The sequence below is a fragment of the Polypterus senegalus genome, chromosome 12 (genome assembly GCF_016835505.1).
Source record: "Polypterus senegalus isolate Bchr_013 chromosome 12, ASM1683550v1, whole genome shotgun sequence".
In the NCBI taxonomy this organism is placed as follows: domain Eukaryota; kingdom Metazoa; phylum Chordata; class Cladistia; order Polypteriformes; family Polypteridae; genus Polypterus; species Polypterus senegalus.
In genome coordinates this window covers 58,057,963-58,075,287 of record NC_053165.1, presented here as the reverse complement: position 1 = coordinate 58,075,287, position 17,325 = coordinate 58,057,963, and the positions used below count along the sequence as shown (strand labels likewise).

The 17,325-nt window shown below is 40.6% G+C and overlaps 1 protein-coding gene across 1 annotated transcript in view; it reads right to left on the bottom strand.

Annotated features, from left to right (window-relative positions):
• Window positions 1-4,011: 4,011 nt before the first annotated feature.
• The window catches only part of aacs (acetoacetyl-CoA synthetase), a 104,536-nt gene continuing 91,222 nt past the window's right edge, over window positions 4,012-17,325 (bottom strand). Inside the window, exons 15-18 of the mRNA XM_039771573.1 lie at window positions 14,010-14,079; window positions 13,588-13,646; window positions 10,889-11,091; window positions 4,012-6,493 (exon numbers count right to left, since the gene is read on the bottom strand). Coding sequence (XP_039627507.1) covers window positions 6,356-6,493; window positions 10,889-11,091; window positions 13,588-13,646; window positions 14,010-14,079 — 470 coding nt within the window. The 3' untranslated portion in view covers window positions 4,012-6,355. The remainder of the gene's footprint in view (window positions 6,494-10,888; window positions 11,092-13,587; window positions 13,647-14,009; window positions 14,080-17,325) is intronic.

The window sequence follows — 17,325 nt, the reverse complement described above, 5'->3', positions numbered from 1 at the left end:
CCCGTATTGTGTATCCTGACTTGGCGGGTCTCCTGGAGGTGGTAGATGTATAATTTGCCTAAACGCTGCTGCCTTCCATGTTAGTGCAGACTTTGTTTTTTGTTTTCTGCTCATTAAATACATGTATAGCCATAAATAACCAGCTTCTTCCATCCATCCATTTTTTGAGCCAACATATTGAGAGCAGGCTACTTGGACCACTGGGCTCAAGACGAGAACCTGCTCAGAGCTGGGCACACATGCTGCGCCATCATTTTTGGACAACGGGAGGAAAGGCACAAGAACAAGCAGACTCCATGTTCCAGCTCTGAACTGTCAGGAGGCAATGCCAACTGTTCCACCACCACATAAATATGCACACAGACCTCAGACATCTATAAGGTTCTATATTAAAATATTATTATTGTAATTTAACATACTGTGGTGATGGTCCAGGTGCATGGGCTCCACTCCTGAGTTGTTCACCTTTTTCAGGAGATTTGCCCATTGTCACTGTGACTGTGTATTCAGGGGTCCTGCCCATTTCCACAGATGTGCACAGACCTTCCAAGACTGGAAAAAAGAAAGATAAAACTACAAAAGGCAGCATCATGCAGGCTACATTTGTCTTGCCATATCTCACACATCCAACTCCTGTTTTGATCTAGTTTTGATCTTGCGGTCAGTTAGCATTACAGTGACATGAAACATCTCAAGCTGATCATCCATCCGTTCCTAAACTTGCTTAATCAAGCCCTGTACGGCAAACACGCTCATGGTTTCTGGTGAGAGCGACATGAAGGTCAGTGGCTATCTGCACAAGGAAGTAGGGGAAGAAGAGTTCAAGTGAGAAGAAGATGCAATCAGGTAGGAATACAGGGTGATTCAAAATGAGCCGACACTTTCCAAAGGAGTCATGCGCACATGTGGTATCACCAAAATGTTAGTGCTGAAGGAAATTAAGGAGCATGTGGTGGCAGCTGTGTCAATGGCAATATGCTACAAAGGGTCTGGGATGACTTGGACTACAGGAACAATGTGCGCCATGGGTCACAAGGGCAAGGGCAGCATATTGAGTGATTTGTAAGGTTCGGGAAAAACTAAGAGAGTTCCTTTAGAGTACAAATTGGTTTAGACGTTGCGATCATATGATAATTAGTCACCGTGTAATACATTTGTCCAAGCATTCAGTTCTTTTTGAATCACCCTCTAGTTAACAGCAGAATGAGACAATAACAAAGTCAAAAAGTTATAAGTAACACAGAGCTGGAGAAAAGAAACAACTGAAGTGTCTCAAGAAGTACATGAACATGGCCGCCACCACCATCACCATGGCCTCAGCGATTGCTGTGCAGGGTTCTACTGCTGGCACCAAATGGAAGTAGAAGGGGGGCAAGGCCAGCCTCCTGACCACTGCACTTTGTTGCCCTTTTTCTAGTTCCTCCATTACTTTCTTTTAGTGTTTTCAGTTCCCTCTCATTTCATTAATAAGCTTCAGATCCTCCTTTCAGAGGTGTGGGAAGATCACTCCTTGATTGTTCAGGTGGGCAACTTAAAACACTTTCTCCAAAAGATGTGAAGAGGCTTGTGGGATGTTTACTAAGTCTTTCAATAAGCTGGAGAATCTTGTTGGTTTGAGATTTTAACACTGCTAGATGCAGGTAATAGAAGGATGGATGTTGTGCTAATTTTAGTAAATACATTTGATTTCCCCTCGAATCTCACCCATGAATATTTCAAGAATGACTCTTTCTCCATTTGTAAGCCCACAATGTTATTTTAACATTCACTGCTGATTGAACTGGTGATGAAAATTAGAAATATGTCCAGGTGATCAAGAACAGCAAAGAACACTGAAATGACACGCTGCCCATGAGGATCAGAGCAAATCTCGTCCTATGAACCCCAAACTCAGTTCAGCTGACAAAACAAGGGACACAGTGGACTTACACATTTCAAGAGTCCAAAGAACGAGAGGGAAAAACATTCAATAAACAAGATGGGTCAGCTGCTTTTCTATTTGAAAACATACATCATCTAAAACATTTCCTGCCAGGCAAAGGCAATACATGAAAATTGAAACTCAATGAAGTCAGACAAGGCTGCAGTTCCGCACTGTGGCCACCGTCAGTCAGCCCCATGCTGGGCCACAGCTGTGACCGTCCTCCAAGTATCTCTGTCCTCGTATTGTTGCCCTGAAACATCAATATCACCGAAAGGGTCAGCAACTGCTCTGGACACTAGAAGGCTTGGAAAAAAAAAACTTTAGCTGGCCGACACGTCCTGCAACGTTAAAAAGGGAGCTTTATTATATGTTATTCAATCGATAGCTCATCAATATGCCACACGGCATTGCTATCAATCAAACCCGGAGACATTAATGTATTACCAGGATATTAAATCAATTGTGGGTGCTACGATCAGACGTAGATTTCTGCACTGATGGACAGCCAAGGTGTAATTTGTCTTTTAATACCTGTCAATATGATGCATGTGCCAGACTTTAAAAGTTGTTTATCTGTTCCTTGGGTCGGTGAAAGCTGTGAAAGAGCAGCATAAACAAGTGGGATTCACTAAATACCTTTATAGAGATAAAGCATTACTTTAAACAGTGGGAGACATTTTCATTTTCTTGAATTTCCAATTACAACCAGTAGCTGACCAGCAAAGAGGCGATAAACGAGTGCAATTGTGAAATTTAGATTTGATTGCTGCTGCTAAAATTCCTAGCTAAGAGACTCTATGGGTCAGTGATGGCTGACTGCAGCGAGGCAGGAGCCTCCTCCCGATGGGACAGCTGTCATTTGTCAGTTAAAGCAGGAAAACGTTACAAGGGAGACCATAATCACACCTCAAGAGCAACTACGGTGTGGAAGACGTTATTTATGTGTCTCATTGACCCAAAAGTTTCCACCTGTTTAATCTTTCTATATTATTTATTGTATATATGTGTGTGTGTGTGTATATATATATATATATATATATATATATATATATATATATATATATATATATATATATATATATATATATATATATATATATATATGTGTATATATACACATACACATACACACACACACACACACACACACACACACACACAGTATATATACCAATCAGCCACACCAATACTGTGTAGGCCCCCCTTGTACCACTGGAAGAGCTCTGACCCCTTTAGGCATGGACCCCACAAGACTTCTGAAGGTGTCCTGTGGTGTCTGGCACCAAAGATGTTAGCAGCACATCCTTTAAGTCCTGTAGTTTTTGAGGGTGGGTCTCCATGCATCAGACTTGTTTCTCCAGCACTTCTCAGGAATGCACGATTGGACTAAGATCTGAAGAATTTAGAGGCCAAGTGAACACCTTGAACCCTCTGTCATGTTCCTTAAACTATTCCTGAACAATTGTTTGAAGTGTGCCCGATATGTATGTTTATGTATATACTAGCTATGTGTGTTCTTCAGGACAAAAAAACATTCCAAGACTCCTAGCAGTTTTCCTATATTTGTGAACTTGGAGGGGTGTCAGCTAACTCTTTTAAGAGTTACTCCGTGCAGAGGATGTGGACCCACCTGTGCTTGCTGCCCCACTTATCTCTATCCTGGCATATGAGTTCTATTAATCTTTGTCTCAAGAAAATACCTCCAGAGGGACAATATTTTTAGTGAAAACTTCACTGAGGTGAGGCGGTACGGTGGCGCAGTGGGTAGCCCTGCTGCCTCGCAGTAAGGAGACCTGGGTTCGCTTCCCGGGTCCTCCCTGTGTGGAGTTTGCATGTTCTCCTCGTGTCTGCATGGATTTCCTCCCACAGTCCAAAGACATGCAGGTTAGGTACATTGGCGATCCTAAATTGTCCCTAGTGTGTGCTTGGTGTGTGGGTGGGTGTGCCCTGCCCGGGATTTGTTCCTGCCTTGCACCCTGTGCTGACTGGGATTGGCTCCAGCAGACCCCCGTGACCCTGTGGTTAGGATATAGCGGGTTGGATAATGAATGGATGGATGAAGGTGCATAAAGTTACTGTGAGGGCCCTTTAGACTTTAGTTCCTTTATTGCCTTCTTGACAAATATATAGCAAATGTTTCCAACTTTTTAAATGAATTATTTAAAAATAAACAAGCTTTACATATCATTCACAATTATAGTAACAAAATGCAGAAACACAGAAAACACCTTCACTTTAAATAAATTGTGATTTTCCATTTAAAACCAGTACAGTAATAGTTCTACTTTGTTAAGAATATAATGTGAGCCTTAAAAAAATAATACATTCTACATACCACATTTAAAATGATTCCTTTTTTCTTAATATTATGATGTTCATCCCTAACTAGGACGACATTCAATGGAATGGATGGTTTATACATGCAAAGACAATACAGAATAAAAGGCGGCCCTGTGCTGGTCCAGTGCTGCTCTGTCTTTCTCTGGTAGTCACAGAGCTGTTCGAGTAACCTTGGCCCTTACTAGTCAACGCCTGTAGTTTGAATTTTGAACCACTTAATTTCACTTACTTTGACTCTCCCACAGTTACTCATGAATAAATACAAGCTTCGACTCCTAGCCTAGAAACTGATTAAGTCAGGCGTCACTCCCTAAAGCCTCGAGTCTTACCGGTGGAACTTACCCAGGAAGGTCTTACCAGCCAGTCATGGTGCAGTCCTACTGATATACACGGACCAGCTTTAGAGATATTCTTGTCAGAAAAAAGTGGCCTTGACGTAGAATCACTTTAGGAGGATTCAGCTTCTGGGTAGATTTGTAGTTATTCTCAGTAATCAAGCTTCAGTATATTGGCTCAGGTATAGGCAGGTTACTTTCATCTTACTGTGGATCAGGCAGCTTGGGTTAACTTCCAGTGTGAGTTAGATCCACTTAACCTTTGTCTATTTCATAGTTCTTCTCTAAGTCTGAAGTGGGTAGGTTCAAACTGGGTCAAGCCCTGAGCAGCCAACATTCAGTTAGACCAAGGTTATTTTGATCCTTCTTCACTTAGAAGCCTTTATCAAATTCATATAACACAGGGAAAGCAAAGCTGACTCCACAGCTGAGGCAGCCTAAAGTTCCATACAGTGTACAGACATCTTAAAGACACAGAACAACTACATGATTTCAAAAGACAGATGTGGTAATTGAACAAATACTAGACGATTAATGGAAAGCCTTTCACCCCACTCGGTGTGCGCCTCCCTAAGCATCAATCGGTCACGATGTCATTCGGCTACGGGTAACCTTCAGTACGGGTCAAGCTAATGAACCCAGGGAGCCTGAAGATCTTTATGGGCACTAAAAGACAGATTGCTTTCTGGATAATACTAATTTGAAAACGTGTAAACACTCAGAATTTGGGAAAGGGCAGAAACTTGAAGCACAAATCTGGGCCCCTTATTGTCTGTCTGCCCTGAGCAACTCCCCTGCCCCGTACTCTTTAACTGCATTTGGATCTTAAGGTTACAATGCATTAACTTTCACTGGTCTTGTCTTTTTTTGCATTCACAGCAAAATTCTGCACTCTACTGAATCTTTAACACTTGTCCTCCGCAAGAAATAAACTGCTTGGAAAGCTGCCCCCTGTTTTCTTTTCTGTTTGAAGGCAGGTATGGGATGCCAAAGTGACTATGAGGTCTCAAGTGTAAAAAGGACATACATAAAACCATTAGATATTCTTTGCGTACAAAGGAAATATGTCTGACTTAAACCAGTTGACACGAGGGTTTCCGTGAGCATGAAAAAAACACAATAATTATATTCAGTTCTGGATGATGGTGAGCCTGGCAAAGAATGGGCCTTCAATTATAATGTGGTTATTCCATCTAAGCACTGGGGAAAGGAAAAAAACATATATATTTATAAATATCTCAAGCCTTTTCTCAGGTGTGTTGCTGGCAGAAGGCAGAATTTCTCACAAGAATCCAGCGGTTCAGGATAGAGAGGGAAAATAAATCTGTTTCTTGAAGCCACTTAAGAGAATGGCCAACAGCGATTAGGAAAGTCAGCAATGGCCTCTGAAAGTAAGGGTACACAATCACAATGGCTTCTTACATCTGCTTACATCCAGGGATGGCCATATATATATATATATATATATATATATATATATATATATATATATATATATATATATATATATATATATATATATATATATATTGTCACTTGTTGTCTTCAAGGAATTAAAGCTTATGTAGTATGTATACATGTATATATGTTGTCCCTTTTTAGTGCCTTCCAGGGTCACCTCAAGACACCACGCCAGCTGTGATGAAATGTTCCATGGTGCGCCGTCCCTCCTTCTCCACATACTTTCACTTTTGTCCACAGTCCTTCACACTCCATCCTTACCACCCCTGAGGATTTCTCCCCACACGGCCGATCTTCAAAAGTTCTGCAGCTCAGGAATGTTCTTATACAGGTCCAGAGAGTCAGGGTTGGAGAATGCACTGCGCTGTGTCACCTCTTTACCCGCCACAATCTGTTTTACTGCCACCTCAACCTTCTTCCCACTTATTGTGTACTGAAAAGAAAAGAAAAAAAAAAAAAAAAGAACATGACCCATGATCTCCTGAGGAGTTCAGTAGTACAAAAAAACAACGTTAGAGCAGGACCTTTTGTTGAAAATCACAGATCTAACCCATTACCTGACTGCTGCTCAGTAACTGCCAGTATATTGGGGCCTCTGATCACTCCCTCCAGACATTATTTTATGTCCTTTGCAACTTAAGGGTGTCATTCCAATTGTCAAAGTTCTCCACTCATTTTGTTTAGTCACCATACAGCGTCACACAGGGTTTGGGCCTAAGCTGGCAGTATTGTTTATAAGACAGAAGACGCTATTGGAGGGCCACCAGACGCACTGCTCTTCTCAACTGTGGTAGGAAAAACAACGGCACAGCAGAAAGCCCATGTGAAATAGTTTTGAGGAGCAACTCACAAGCAATTTGTCTCAGTGAGTTTGACAAATGACTTGTGAGCTCAAACTAATCAGTTCAGCAGAGTACAACAGCAGTTTGTTTCACAAGGAGATGTTTGAGGTGCGTGTGTCAGTACGGCCCATCTTGATTTAGGATTCTTGTTCACATCTTATATGACGCTTTCCAAGTTCAAACTGAATTATTCCCGGCAAATGAGAACGCTGTCACTGATGATAGTTTCATTCGTCACACTACTACAATACAGTAACAACACATTTATATCATATCAATTGTTGTTTTGCACAATTTATTACTGAAACTGTTTTAAACAAAATATGTACACATAATATCAAATTGCTTTGTACCTCTAGCAAATTAGTCACACAAAATGAAACCTTGAAAATACTCTTATTTCTAACAATTGTTTGCCTTCAACTCGGTGTCAGTAGCAAGACTGAAACCCAACACCTCCGAGTTTGAAGTGAAAGGCCTTAACCACTACACCACACCAAATCAATTCACTTAAATGGGTAGATTGGATAAATGAAGTCAGTAAAGTGAATCAAGAAGGCCATTACTACCTTGAATCTGCGCGAAATGTAAAAGCAGGTACCAGAGCTGGATGTCAAAGCAGGGCTCAGGCTATGTGAGCCGCACCTCACTGCTGTGTCCCCACTCAGGCTGCCAGACTGATGCCTTTAAGCTGTTCTTGCCCTCTTCTCACTGCTTTTTAGCAGGTTCAGTTTTCCTAAGCTGTATTACAGAAAAGCACAAAAGCAGTTTGGACAATGGCACATAACAGCCACCCGACTGGTGCTGGGCTGTATTTTAACCTAAAAAATAGAGCTAGTGGCCCTTCACATTTGAACATTTGCATAACAGTCCAGCCTTCTTACTCAACATGCTGCACAGAATAATCTCAGTGAATTTGGCCAGAAAAATAGCAATGTTACAGGACCATCCACTTGCCAGCTGGCGGTTTAAAGTTCTGGATTTGATTCTCAAAACTTCAGACGGGAAATGAGTGCTTCAAAAAAATTAATTTGGTAACTGCACAAGTAGCACATCGTGAACTCACCGGGTTCTGAAAAAAGACTACAAAAATCACAAGGCAGAGAAACCAAAGCCTTTGATACATCTCAGCAAAAAGCATCGTCCTAAATCAATTTGGCCCAACTCCACTACAAAATCGCTTTCACCCATAACTGCTAATAATCTGCTGAGCTGATTAAATGTGCCACCAATAGGCTCAGCGAGGAGGTTCAGCCACACGGACAATGGCGCCACAAATCGACCGCCACTTGCTTTCAGACCATTAATTGACAGATCAGGTGCAGCGTTTAAAAGGAAAGGCAGGGTGCGCATTATTTTCCACGAAGTCTGCTTAAATATTTCTTGGGACAAAAAGTTATTTTATTGATGTTTTATCAGAAGAGGAATTATCTAGCTGAAATTAGTTATGGATTTTTTTTTCTGCTGTGTGTCTGAAGCTGATTTCTAGCATTGGCTCAGCAGCAGGCACTTTATTGTTGTACTGAAAGTTTCTTACCAACCTAAGCCCTTGTGTTCAAGGAGATGATGCCCCCTGGCTGGCTGGCACACAGCTATTTCAGACATTTGCTTATGACATTTCATAGATGTGGGATAAGATGGCGGATCAGTGGTTACCACTGTTGTCTCACTAAGATTTAACTTTCATTCCAAACAGGATCACTTGACTGTGATGACTTTGCAGGTTCTCTCCATGTTTTCCTCACACATGCCGCTTACATTGATGGGTGACTTTCAACTGGTCTGGCGTGCTTCTGTCCTTTGATGTGCTGGTACTCTACCCATAGTTGGCTCCTGCCTTGCACTCACAGTTATCAGATTAGGCCCTGTCTCCCTGAGACCATGGATTGGAATAAATGGGGTTGTGAAATGAATGGAAATTCTAGACAAGCAACAAGAGGAATATTTTCACCAAAGTTACAAAACGAGGTCACAGGTTCAATTTCAATGGATGTCTGTTAACTCGCCATGAAAGGCATGATACAAAGTAAAAAGGAGTAAGTCAGAAAATTGGGTTAAGGGAAAAAAAAAATGACATAAATAGGCTAAGCTGGATGGAGTGGTGACTAAGACACTGTGTCACAGAGTTGGGAGTTCAAAGGTGACCTGCTCACCTCCTGTATGAAATATAAATGTTCTCCAAGTGTGTGTGTGTGTGTGTGTGTGTGTGTGTGTGTGTGTGTTTGTGTGTGTTTGTGTGTGTTTTTGGGTTTGGGGGTATTGGGCTTTATTCAGGTATTACAGTTTTCCAATGTTAATTAGCTCTAAATTCCATATGCTTTGTAGTGAGAAGTGAAGCAAAATGGCACCTTTTATTGACTAACTAAAAAGATTACAATATGCAAGTTTTCAAGGCAACTCAGGCAAGATGTAACCAATAAAAGGTGTCATTTTGCTTGATTTCTCACTACATTCATAATGGCTAACATGGTACAACACCCTAGTACCCATGTACTTTGCAAAGCCTTCTGCACAGTCTTACTGGAAACAATTAACTAGATGAACAGGTTACAGAATGGAAGGGTGGCATTTATAGGTTTGTGTGTTTCTTGTATATCTGTCTTCAACACTGCCAGAGATTGCTTTATTTTCTTCAGTTCCACTTCCTGTGTGATCTGTCACATCCAGTTCCAATCAATTGTAATTCTTTACTGGCTGAAATGGCATAATAAGGAGAGTCAGCTTTCCTCACCACCATCTGTCAGAGTCTGTGTACAGAATTAACACTGAAACACGGGCATAAATGGGCAAGCCTGTAAACCGGTGTGCGGCTGCAGGAAACTCTCGGAAACAGTTGTGCTCTCAATGGTGCCGTCACCAAGGCTGACCCCTCCTTGCCCCCTATCTGATCTCCTTTTTTCTGCCCCTCTGTGAGTTGATGCTAGGCATTCGGAGATGTGGGATGTCGGACTTCAAAGTTGTCTTGAAGAAGAGTAGCAGACTTTTAATAAAATCGCAGAACAAAAGGGCTAAAAGACCCTTCTCGGCATTTCTGTAGCCTTCTGCGCCTCACCAGAGCAGTCATGAGCACTGCTAATATTATTCATATTTATTCAAAGGCTTTTGAAAATACTCCAGGGCCATGTCAGTCAAAAATGTGACATTATATATGCATAAGAGTTGCTTGGCTGGCAAAAAATTGCCAGAAGCAGAAAAGGCACAGAGGTAGTATGAGATGAGGAAAGGGACAGACACAGGTTATGTCAAAAGAGAGGAGTGTGCCATGGTGCCCAGTAGTTTCTCAAGGGGCTCCAGAATACTCTGGCTATGAAAAGCAGTCCTCCTGTCATTGGTCATTTTCATTGCTTATTTGTGCTACAATAAGGAGTCTTTTATGTATTAAACAAAACTGAATCCTGACCTCTGGGGTAAAGTGTATGTTATAGGTCATTATTTTTATGTAGGGTGAATCGTTTCCAAAAGTTTAGAAGTAGTCTTCGCCCAGGATATTTCTGTAGTTCTTGTGTTCTAGCTCGACAAGTCTCATGTGCCATGACTCAAGGATGCAATCCTAATAATGTGATGGCAGCTCTACTACAGTATATGGAATTACAAGGGATTGTGTGCTACTAGATGATGAGTGGTATCGCACTAACAGCAGCTGTAGGTCACAGAGGTCAGTACTGATAAGAACACAAGAACCGAGAGGGGAACACTCAACCCATCAGGCGTGTTTGGCAAGTTCATCCAGACACTCAGTTCTTAAACCAGATTATGTTCTGGAGAGTTCTGCTCCAAGTACTTGCCTTTGTACTTTATTCCCGATTCCCAGGTTCTATAGTGTAAAGGCACACTCTGCCTGACGTCCACCTTAAATGAATCTCCCTTAATTTCCAGCTAGGTTCCTCAAGCACATGATTCACACTTTCACTGAGAGATTTGCGCTTTATCAGTTCTATCACTGCATAAATGCACTCAGGTACTATGTCACTGATCTATCCACTTACCGGAATATCTTTGGTTTCAAGGATGAGGGCTGGTACATGGCGAGCAGAAAGAGCAACACGAATGGCAGTCCGAATTTTGCCTACTAAATCTTGAGAAAAAATCTGCTTAGGCCCCATCTTCAAAAAGAGGATAACTCTTTCCTCTCCATCTTTGTTGTACTGGGGGATGCACAGACTGTCGGACACCTCCTCAAATGCTTCAACTGATAAAACAGCAAAGAAAGACACAGAAAGTGAGATGATTACAATTCTGCACGTTAAAGTTTTTATTTAATTTGTATAATGCTTACTAAGAAATGCGCTATGTAAATCCTGACCATTAGGATTTCTAAAGCCACTGTATGATAGTGTGCTCTAAACACAATGCTGTATTGAGTGTTTATGGGCAGTTTGTGAATCTTCTATATATACAAAAGCCAAATACCACTGAGTCACTCGTCACGAAATGTCCCAAACCATGAGGACTTGGGACTTGAAATTTGGAATGTAGGTTACCCTTGGCCCATAAGTGCTTGCTAAGAAACGGTTTTTAAAAATGTTGTGGTCCAAGCACGTTCTGTCTGTATGTCTGTCCGCTTTTCACGAGAGAATTACTTAACAGATTTAGATCTGGTTGTTTTCTATAATTTGCTTGAACTTTCCGCTTGATTTTGTGACCAGAGTTCGCTTGCGGTACCAATGTATTTATGCAAATCCAACATTTTCTTATGGCATCCCCATGGATGACCAAGTACAAGGGCAGTGGGGGTAAAAAGAGCTGGGCGGCAATCAACCAACTTCGGTAAATTCAGAAAATGAGACATAGACTAATAATGATGACGATTAGGATGATGATCTGTTATATAAAGCATTTTAGTAACACATGTCTCAGTGAACTTCTATAATGGGCCACTACAAAAAACTGTGTAGGTCTAATTGGAAAAAAACAAGAATGCTATATTCAATGGTTACAAGCAACTTTTGAAGCTTTACGGGCACCAAGAATATAATATTTAGATTTCCTCAAGGCTGAATGTGAACAACTAAGACATGCAATGAGGTCAGCTTAAAAATCCCTTGCTAGGAACCATCAATTTGTGAAAAAGGCTGGAAAGGGAATGTGGGGAGCAAAGATGAATGAATGACTCATTTTGAATGGTCCTTTACAATTTAAATAGCCGTTTACTGCTTACTACAAATGGAGCGATTGAAATCCAAATGAATATAGCAATACTTGAAATTCATAATGATCACAAACTATTTTTCTGCCTTGAAATTATTGTTATACCATAAAATGTTGAGAGTCAATAAATGCTTTTTTGGAACTTTTATGACTATAATGAAATTTTTACTGAATGGAATGCAATTCATTTCTCTTGACATACTGTAAATAAAACAGCTCAGAATCTCATCGTTAAGTCTGGCACAGAGACAAACGTGAGGACCGGTGCTGTTGTGCAGCATTATGTAAATGGAATTGGTTTACAAGTGTAAAGGCTGCCATTAGAAGAAAGCTCTCTCATGTTCTTCACTAATTATACAGTATGACTGACATGTGTCACAAGAACAATACTGTAAATAGATATTTATTAAATAAGTGTCATAAGAAAACACTCTCAAGCCTACTTAATCTAATAAAGGGTCAGTACAGCCAAAAGAATATCCTGGCAGCACTGGACACAAGGCAAGAAGCCATCCTGAACAGGATATCAGTCCGCTCAGTGCACATTCTGGAGACACCAATTATTCTAAACTGCACAGCGTTGGGAATGTGGGAGAAAAATCAGAGAAGCCAGAGGACGAGCACACAGACATAGAGAGGAGGTGTAAAGGCCACAAGATTCAAACCCAAAATGTTGCATCAAATGCTGGAAGTAGAAGCATTATCAACGGTGTTACTGTATCACCATTTTAATGAAATAATATAATAATTAACAATTTAACCCTTAAACTGCCACATACTTGAGGTTAATGCACCCCTGGACGTCAAATACTTTTCTGTTGCACTTTTTAAGTCAACATCACAATTCACCAAGTGAAATTGTAAATAAACACGTATTTTTTCATGCAAAGAGCACCACAATTACTGAAACACTGATTATTTTACACACTGCCAACGAACTGTAAAAACTATTAAAAAAACTTTTTCAACAATCTCTTATTATACGTACAAGGTGCAACTGACGCCATTGATGAAATTCAGTAAATCACCGACTGCGCCTGAACTGGCCGCACGCAAGCACACAGAGGCCAATGCTGATACTGGCAGGCTGGTCTAGTGCAGCGGCTGAATCCCAGGGACATTGATGCTGCAGGGGGCCGCAGTGGTCATGAGCTGGCTGCTCAATGAATGTACGGCACTGACTGATCGTCTCCGGCGTGTTGGCAAATTGCATTGTGAACCAACTATAGCTGGTTGTGGCGGTTTACTGGTTAAATTATGAGCTAGGGTGAGGGGTTGAATTTTGGATGGACAGTAGCAGCCCCCTAACCTGATTTCCTACCATGGGAGGAACTGATGGACTCGGCATGAGAAGCTGTAAGATATACGTTATGTGCGGGAGACTTGAGCAGGGAACACAGAACACAAAGCGTACGTGGAAATGACAAAGACGAGAATGACTATAAGGATATGGAGTGGAGTAAACTTTACTGACATTGGAGTCCAGAACAACACATACAATGCACAGCTTTTTCATTTCACAAAAACTGATAATTACCAATGTTATAAATTTCAGAGCTTCCAAACCGAACTCCATTGGGATTCAGGGTTCCATCACTGTAAAATAAGAACAAAATAAAAAGCCAAAAAGTATAATATGCACATGTGGAACTTCTTTATATCATTTATTTAAGGTTTGGTGCTGATACTTTCCTAAACAGATGGGATGGCTGGTCTTTCCTACATCGACTGGCACAGAAAAACCTTCTGCACTATCAACAAGGTGATTTGCAGCCATTTCACTCTATCTTCAGCCCTCTTAGCCAACTGTTGGACTTATTACCCCCTCAAAACTACATAGAGAGCGCCTTACCAGTGAGAAATATCAAAGAAAAGGTACCTCTGGAATGAGCTACAGCCTGTTACAAGAATGCTATGATGGGATGGTAAACAGAGAGGACAGCAAACATCTGCACCAACCTTCTTCCCAGCATGACTATTCCTCCAGTCTGTGGGTTGATTTTACAGTAATCTCCATGTGCCCAGAAACCTGTAAAGGAAATGGAGAGCTTAGTCATACTTGACTACGCACAAATGGGTGTGAAGGTGCATCGTTATAGTGACATTTATATTTCAGCTGACACTTTCATTTAAAGCTGCCTAAAACTCACAACTGGAAGAAAACAATTGTTTCTACACTCCAATGGTGTGCCCTCTCCCAGGCAGGCTGAATGACTTGCTCAGGGAGTCACTGGCAGTCACTGATTTTGCTATTTCACAATTTACAGACCAAATCCTTAGCCACAAGCTCACTTTGATTTGGACAACATAAAAGACAAGTGAGGATGTACTGCAGTTATGTCCGTAAAAGGACAATTTAACCACTCAGAATTCTCTGGACCTGTGTCTAGACAGGTAATAATGAAGTGTGAGCCATTCTTGACAAGCCTCTGTGTGTGTGTGTGTGAAGTGTTTCATATTGTTGGAAAAGTTCTTGACAATAAACTGTAATAGGGTCTCCTTTCGTGGTATTAATGGTTTTGGAGTGCAGCACATATGAAAGTAAAAAAAGACATGTGCCAGAGGGAAAACAAAGAATTTTACCACTAACACCCCTCTGTGTACAAGGGTTTGCTCAATTTCCCTCACCATTCAAAATATTTTACATAGCTGGCTATTTTTGTCCAAGCAAATCAGTGTGTATGTGCTGAAAGGTCACATAAAGAATAAGGAGTTCCATGATCCACTAGAAGGCCACACTGACCCCCATAAGCATTTTCAAACTTTCAGGGACTCTTCTCTGTATTTCACCTCCCACATCTGCTGGCTCTGCCCAAAATCACTTTTCTATGAACTAAGACCGAAACTGCATGGAGTGAGAAATGCCCTCATCTGGAACAGCCAATTGCCCATTTCTAGGAGAACTGCCAACATAAATTGCATCATCAGTGTAAAGGAGCACATGGATATTACACCTTCTGACAGAAAGAGAGACAAGTGGAAAAATGGAAACGGGAAAGACAGGAGAATATTAAGAAAAGCAAAAGAAATGAGTGTTTTAAATTAGGCGCCATCTGTAGAAGTGCAACTACATTAAGGGTCGCCAGCCTCACGCATCAGTTCTTTTTATTCTCTTGTGATATACGGCCATCATTTCAGGAACATGGCCTGTCCTGTTTCACTGGCTCAGGCTCAAGGCTTCTCACCCAGTAAACTGTCAGCACAACACTTTGTATTTTCATGACACAAGGTCTCTGAAGGCGCTCTTATATAATAAAGCTGTCTTTTTATTGGAATCTTTATAGGGTCATCTGTAAATAAATCATGTGAAAAAGCTTAAGGAAAGAAGTGGAGCTACTCACTCTAGGTCTGGCAGTTAAAAAACGCTACTACGCATTCACACAAATACTGTAAATAAATCCATCTATTCTTCAACCTGCTTATCAAGTGCCAGGTCAAAAGGGACTAGAACCTACTGCAGCTGCACTGAGTGTAAGGCAGGAGCCAACCTCATACAGGATAGCAGCCAAATTAAAGAAAAAACAGAATACTTACGACAACAGTCTCCATCCATCTACTCATTTATTCATTTTATATACAGTATAGTATACACATTCACTAGCCCAGTAAGTCAAAACATCTCTCCGTTATTTTAAAGGAGGCATGAGTCACCATATTCTGCTGTGATAAAAACAGACCAATGATGACGGTTATTCATCACTTTAATAGTATAATAGATGTAGTAGGGCTCACTAAATGTGCATGCCAGGCACAAAGAGGTAACCCCACCATGTGCCAGGTCTTCACGCTCTTCTAGGTAATATATTTTTCCTCCTAAACTGAGTGTTCAGGTTTAAGTGGGCATGAAGGATTTGTTGTAGCACAAGGGGATGAGAATTGTAAGTGGTGGTATTCACATGAAATAAAGGACAAAGAGGTAGGTTCACCTTGCAAGGTCAATATTCTGAATTAGAGAACAAAACATACGGGACTAGGTCAGAATATGATCAGGGTCATGTAAAGCCTCCTCCATTTCAATTTAGTAAAAAAAACTATTACAGAAAGACAAGTCAAAATCATGAATATTTGACTACAGACGAAAACAAAACAAAGGCTGAAGGTCAGAAAATTATCAGGATACTGATGCAGAAGACTCAAGATTTAGAGAGAACCACAATAATGACATACTTGTAAATATGAAGGGCCTGCTTCTACCACTACGTGTCATCACAGGACTGTGCTTTAACTGATGTTATATTACATTATGAAGAAGAAGTCGGGACTTTTTATGGAGCAGTAGAAGACCAATCTTTCTTGCACTAAGTCTTCAGACTAGGACTGCCTCCATTACTTCTTAGCTTTTCACCTTTTTGGTTTTTCATTCATCTTGCTTAAAATGGACCTTTCTTAGATCAGCCCATCACTGCGAACTGAAAGATAATGCAAGGTTGACAAATAGACAAGAGAAGAATGGCAGGTTTAAGTCAGGGTCTTCTATGGCTAGGGCTGCTCAGATCTGCATGTGGCAACAGTATGGAAAGTATGTCACATTTCTGACTTTTAATAAGTAGGCGCTTATTCAGAAAAGTCTAATAAAGCACATCACTTAAAAAAATTCCCTTCTATTTGTGAAACATAATAGTGACAGTATCATATTATGGAAATATGTCCCATTGGCAAGGCTATTGTTATAATTTGAAGTCAGGACCACAGTGAGGCCTCCTGAAGGCTACATAAGCTCAGCCAGAACAGCTTAAACCCCAACTCTACTGGCCTACTTAGGTCCAAAAATGGGATACAGATTCAAAAGTATTTTAAATGTCCCAAAATCTTAAAGTGCCTTTCTAGGGAACAGAAAAAAATTGGGCTTCAGAAAACAGTCCTCAAAATAAAGTTTATCAATCAAAATGATTATTCAAAACAAGAAAATGTAACAAAAATGCTCAAAGAGCAAAAAGGAGGCAAAAAGAGGTGCATAAAATTTAATCCAATAGCAAACAAAAGGTATGAAAAAACACTCAAATAATATCATAAAGTCCAATACATGTACTTTTTAAAAATTCAAATGAGCATTTTGAGACACAATATTAATGCCAGCACTGTCCTAAAATACTTTCTATTATAATAACCTCCTGGTATTCTTTGCTCCTTATATGCAGCACACTTCAGTAACATATACTTTACTGTTTCACGATAAATACCTTTTCTGTAAATCCCTGAGTCACGTTTCTCTATTCTAAACAGTGAATGATTTTTTAAGCCTGCGTGCCCAAGATGTAATCTTTTGATTATGATT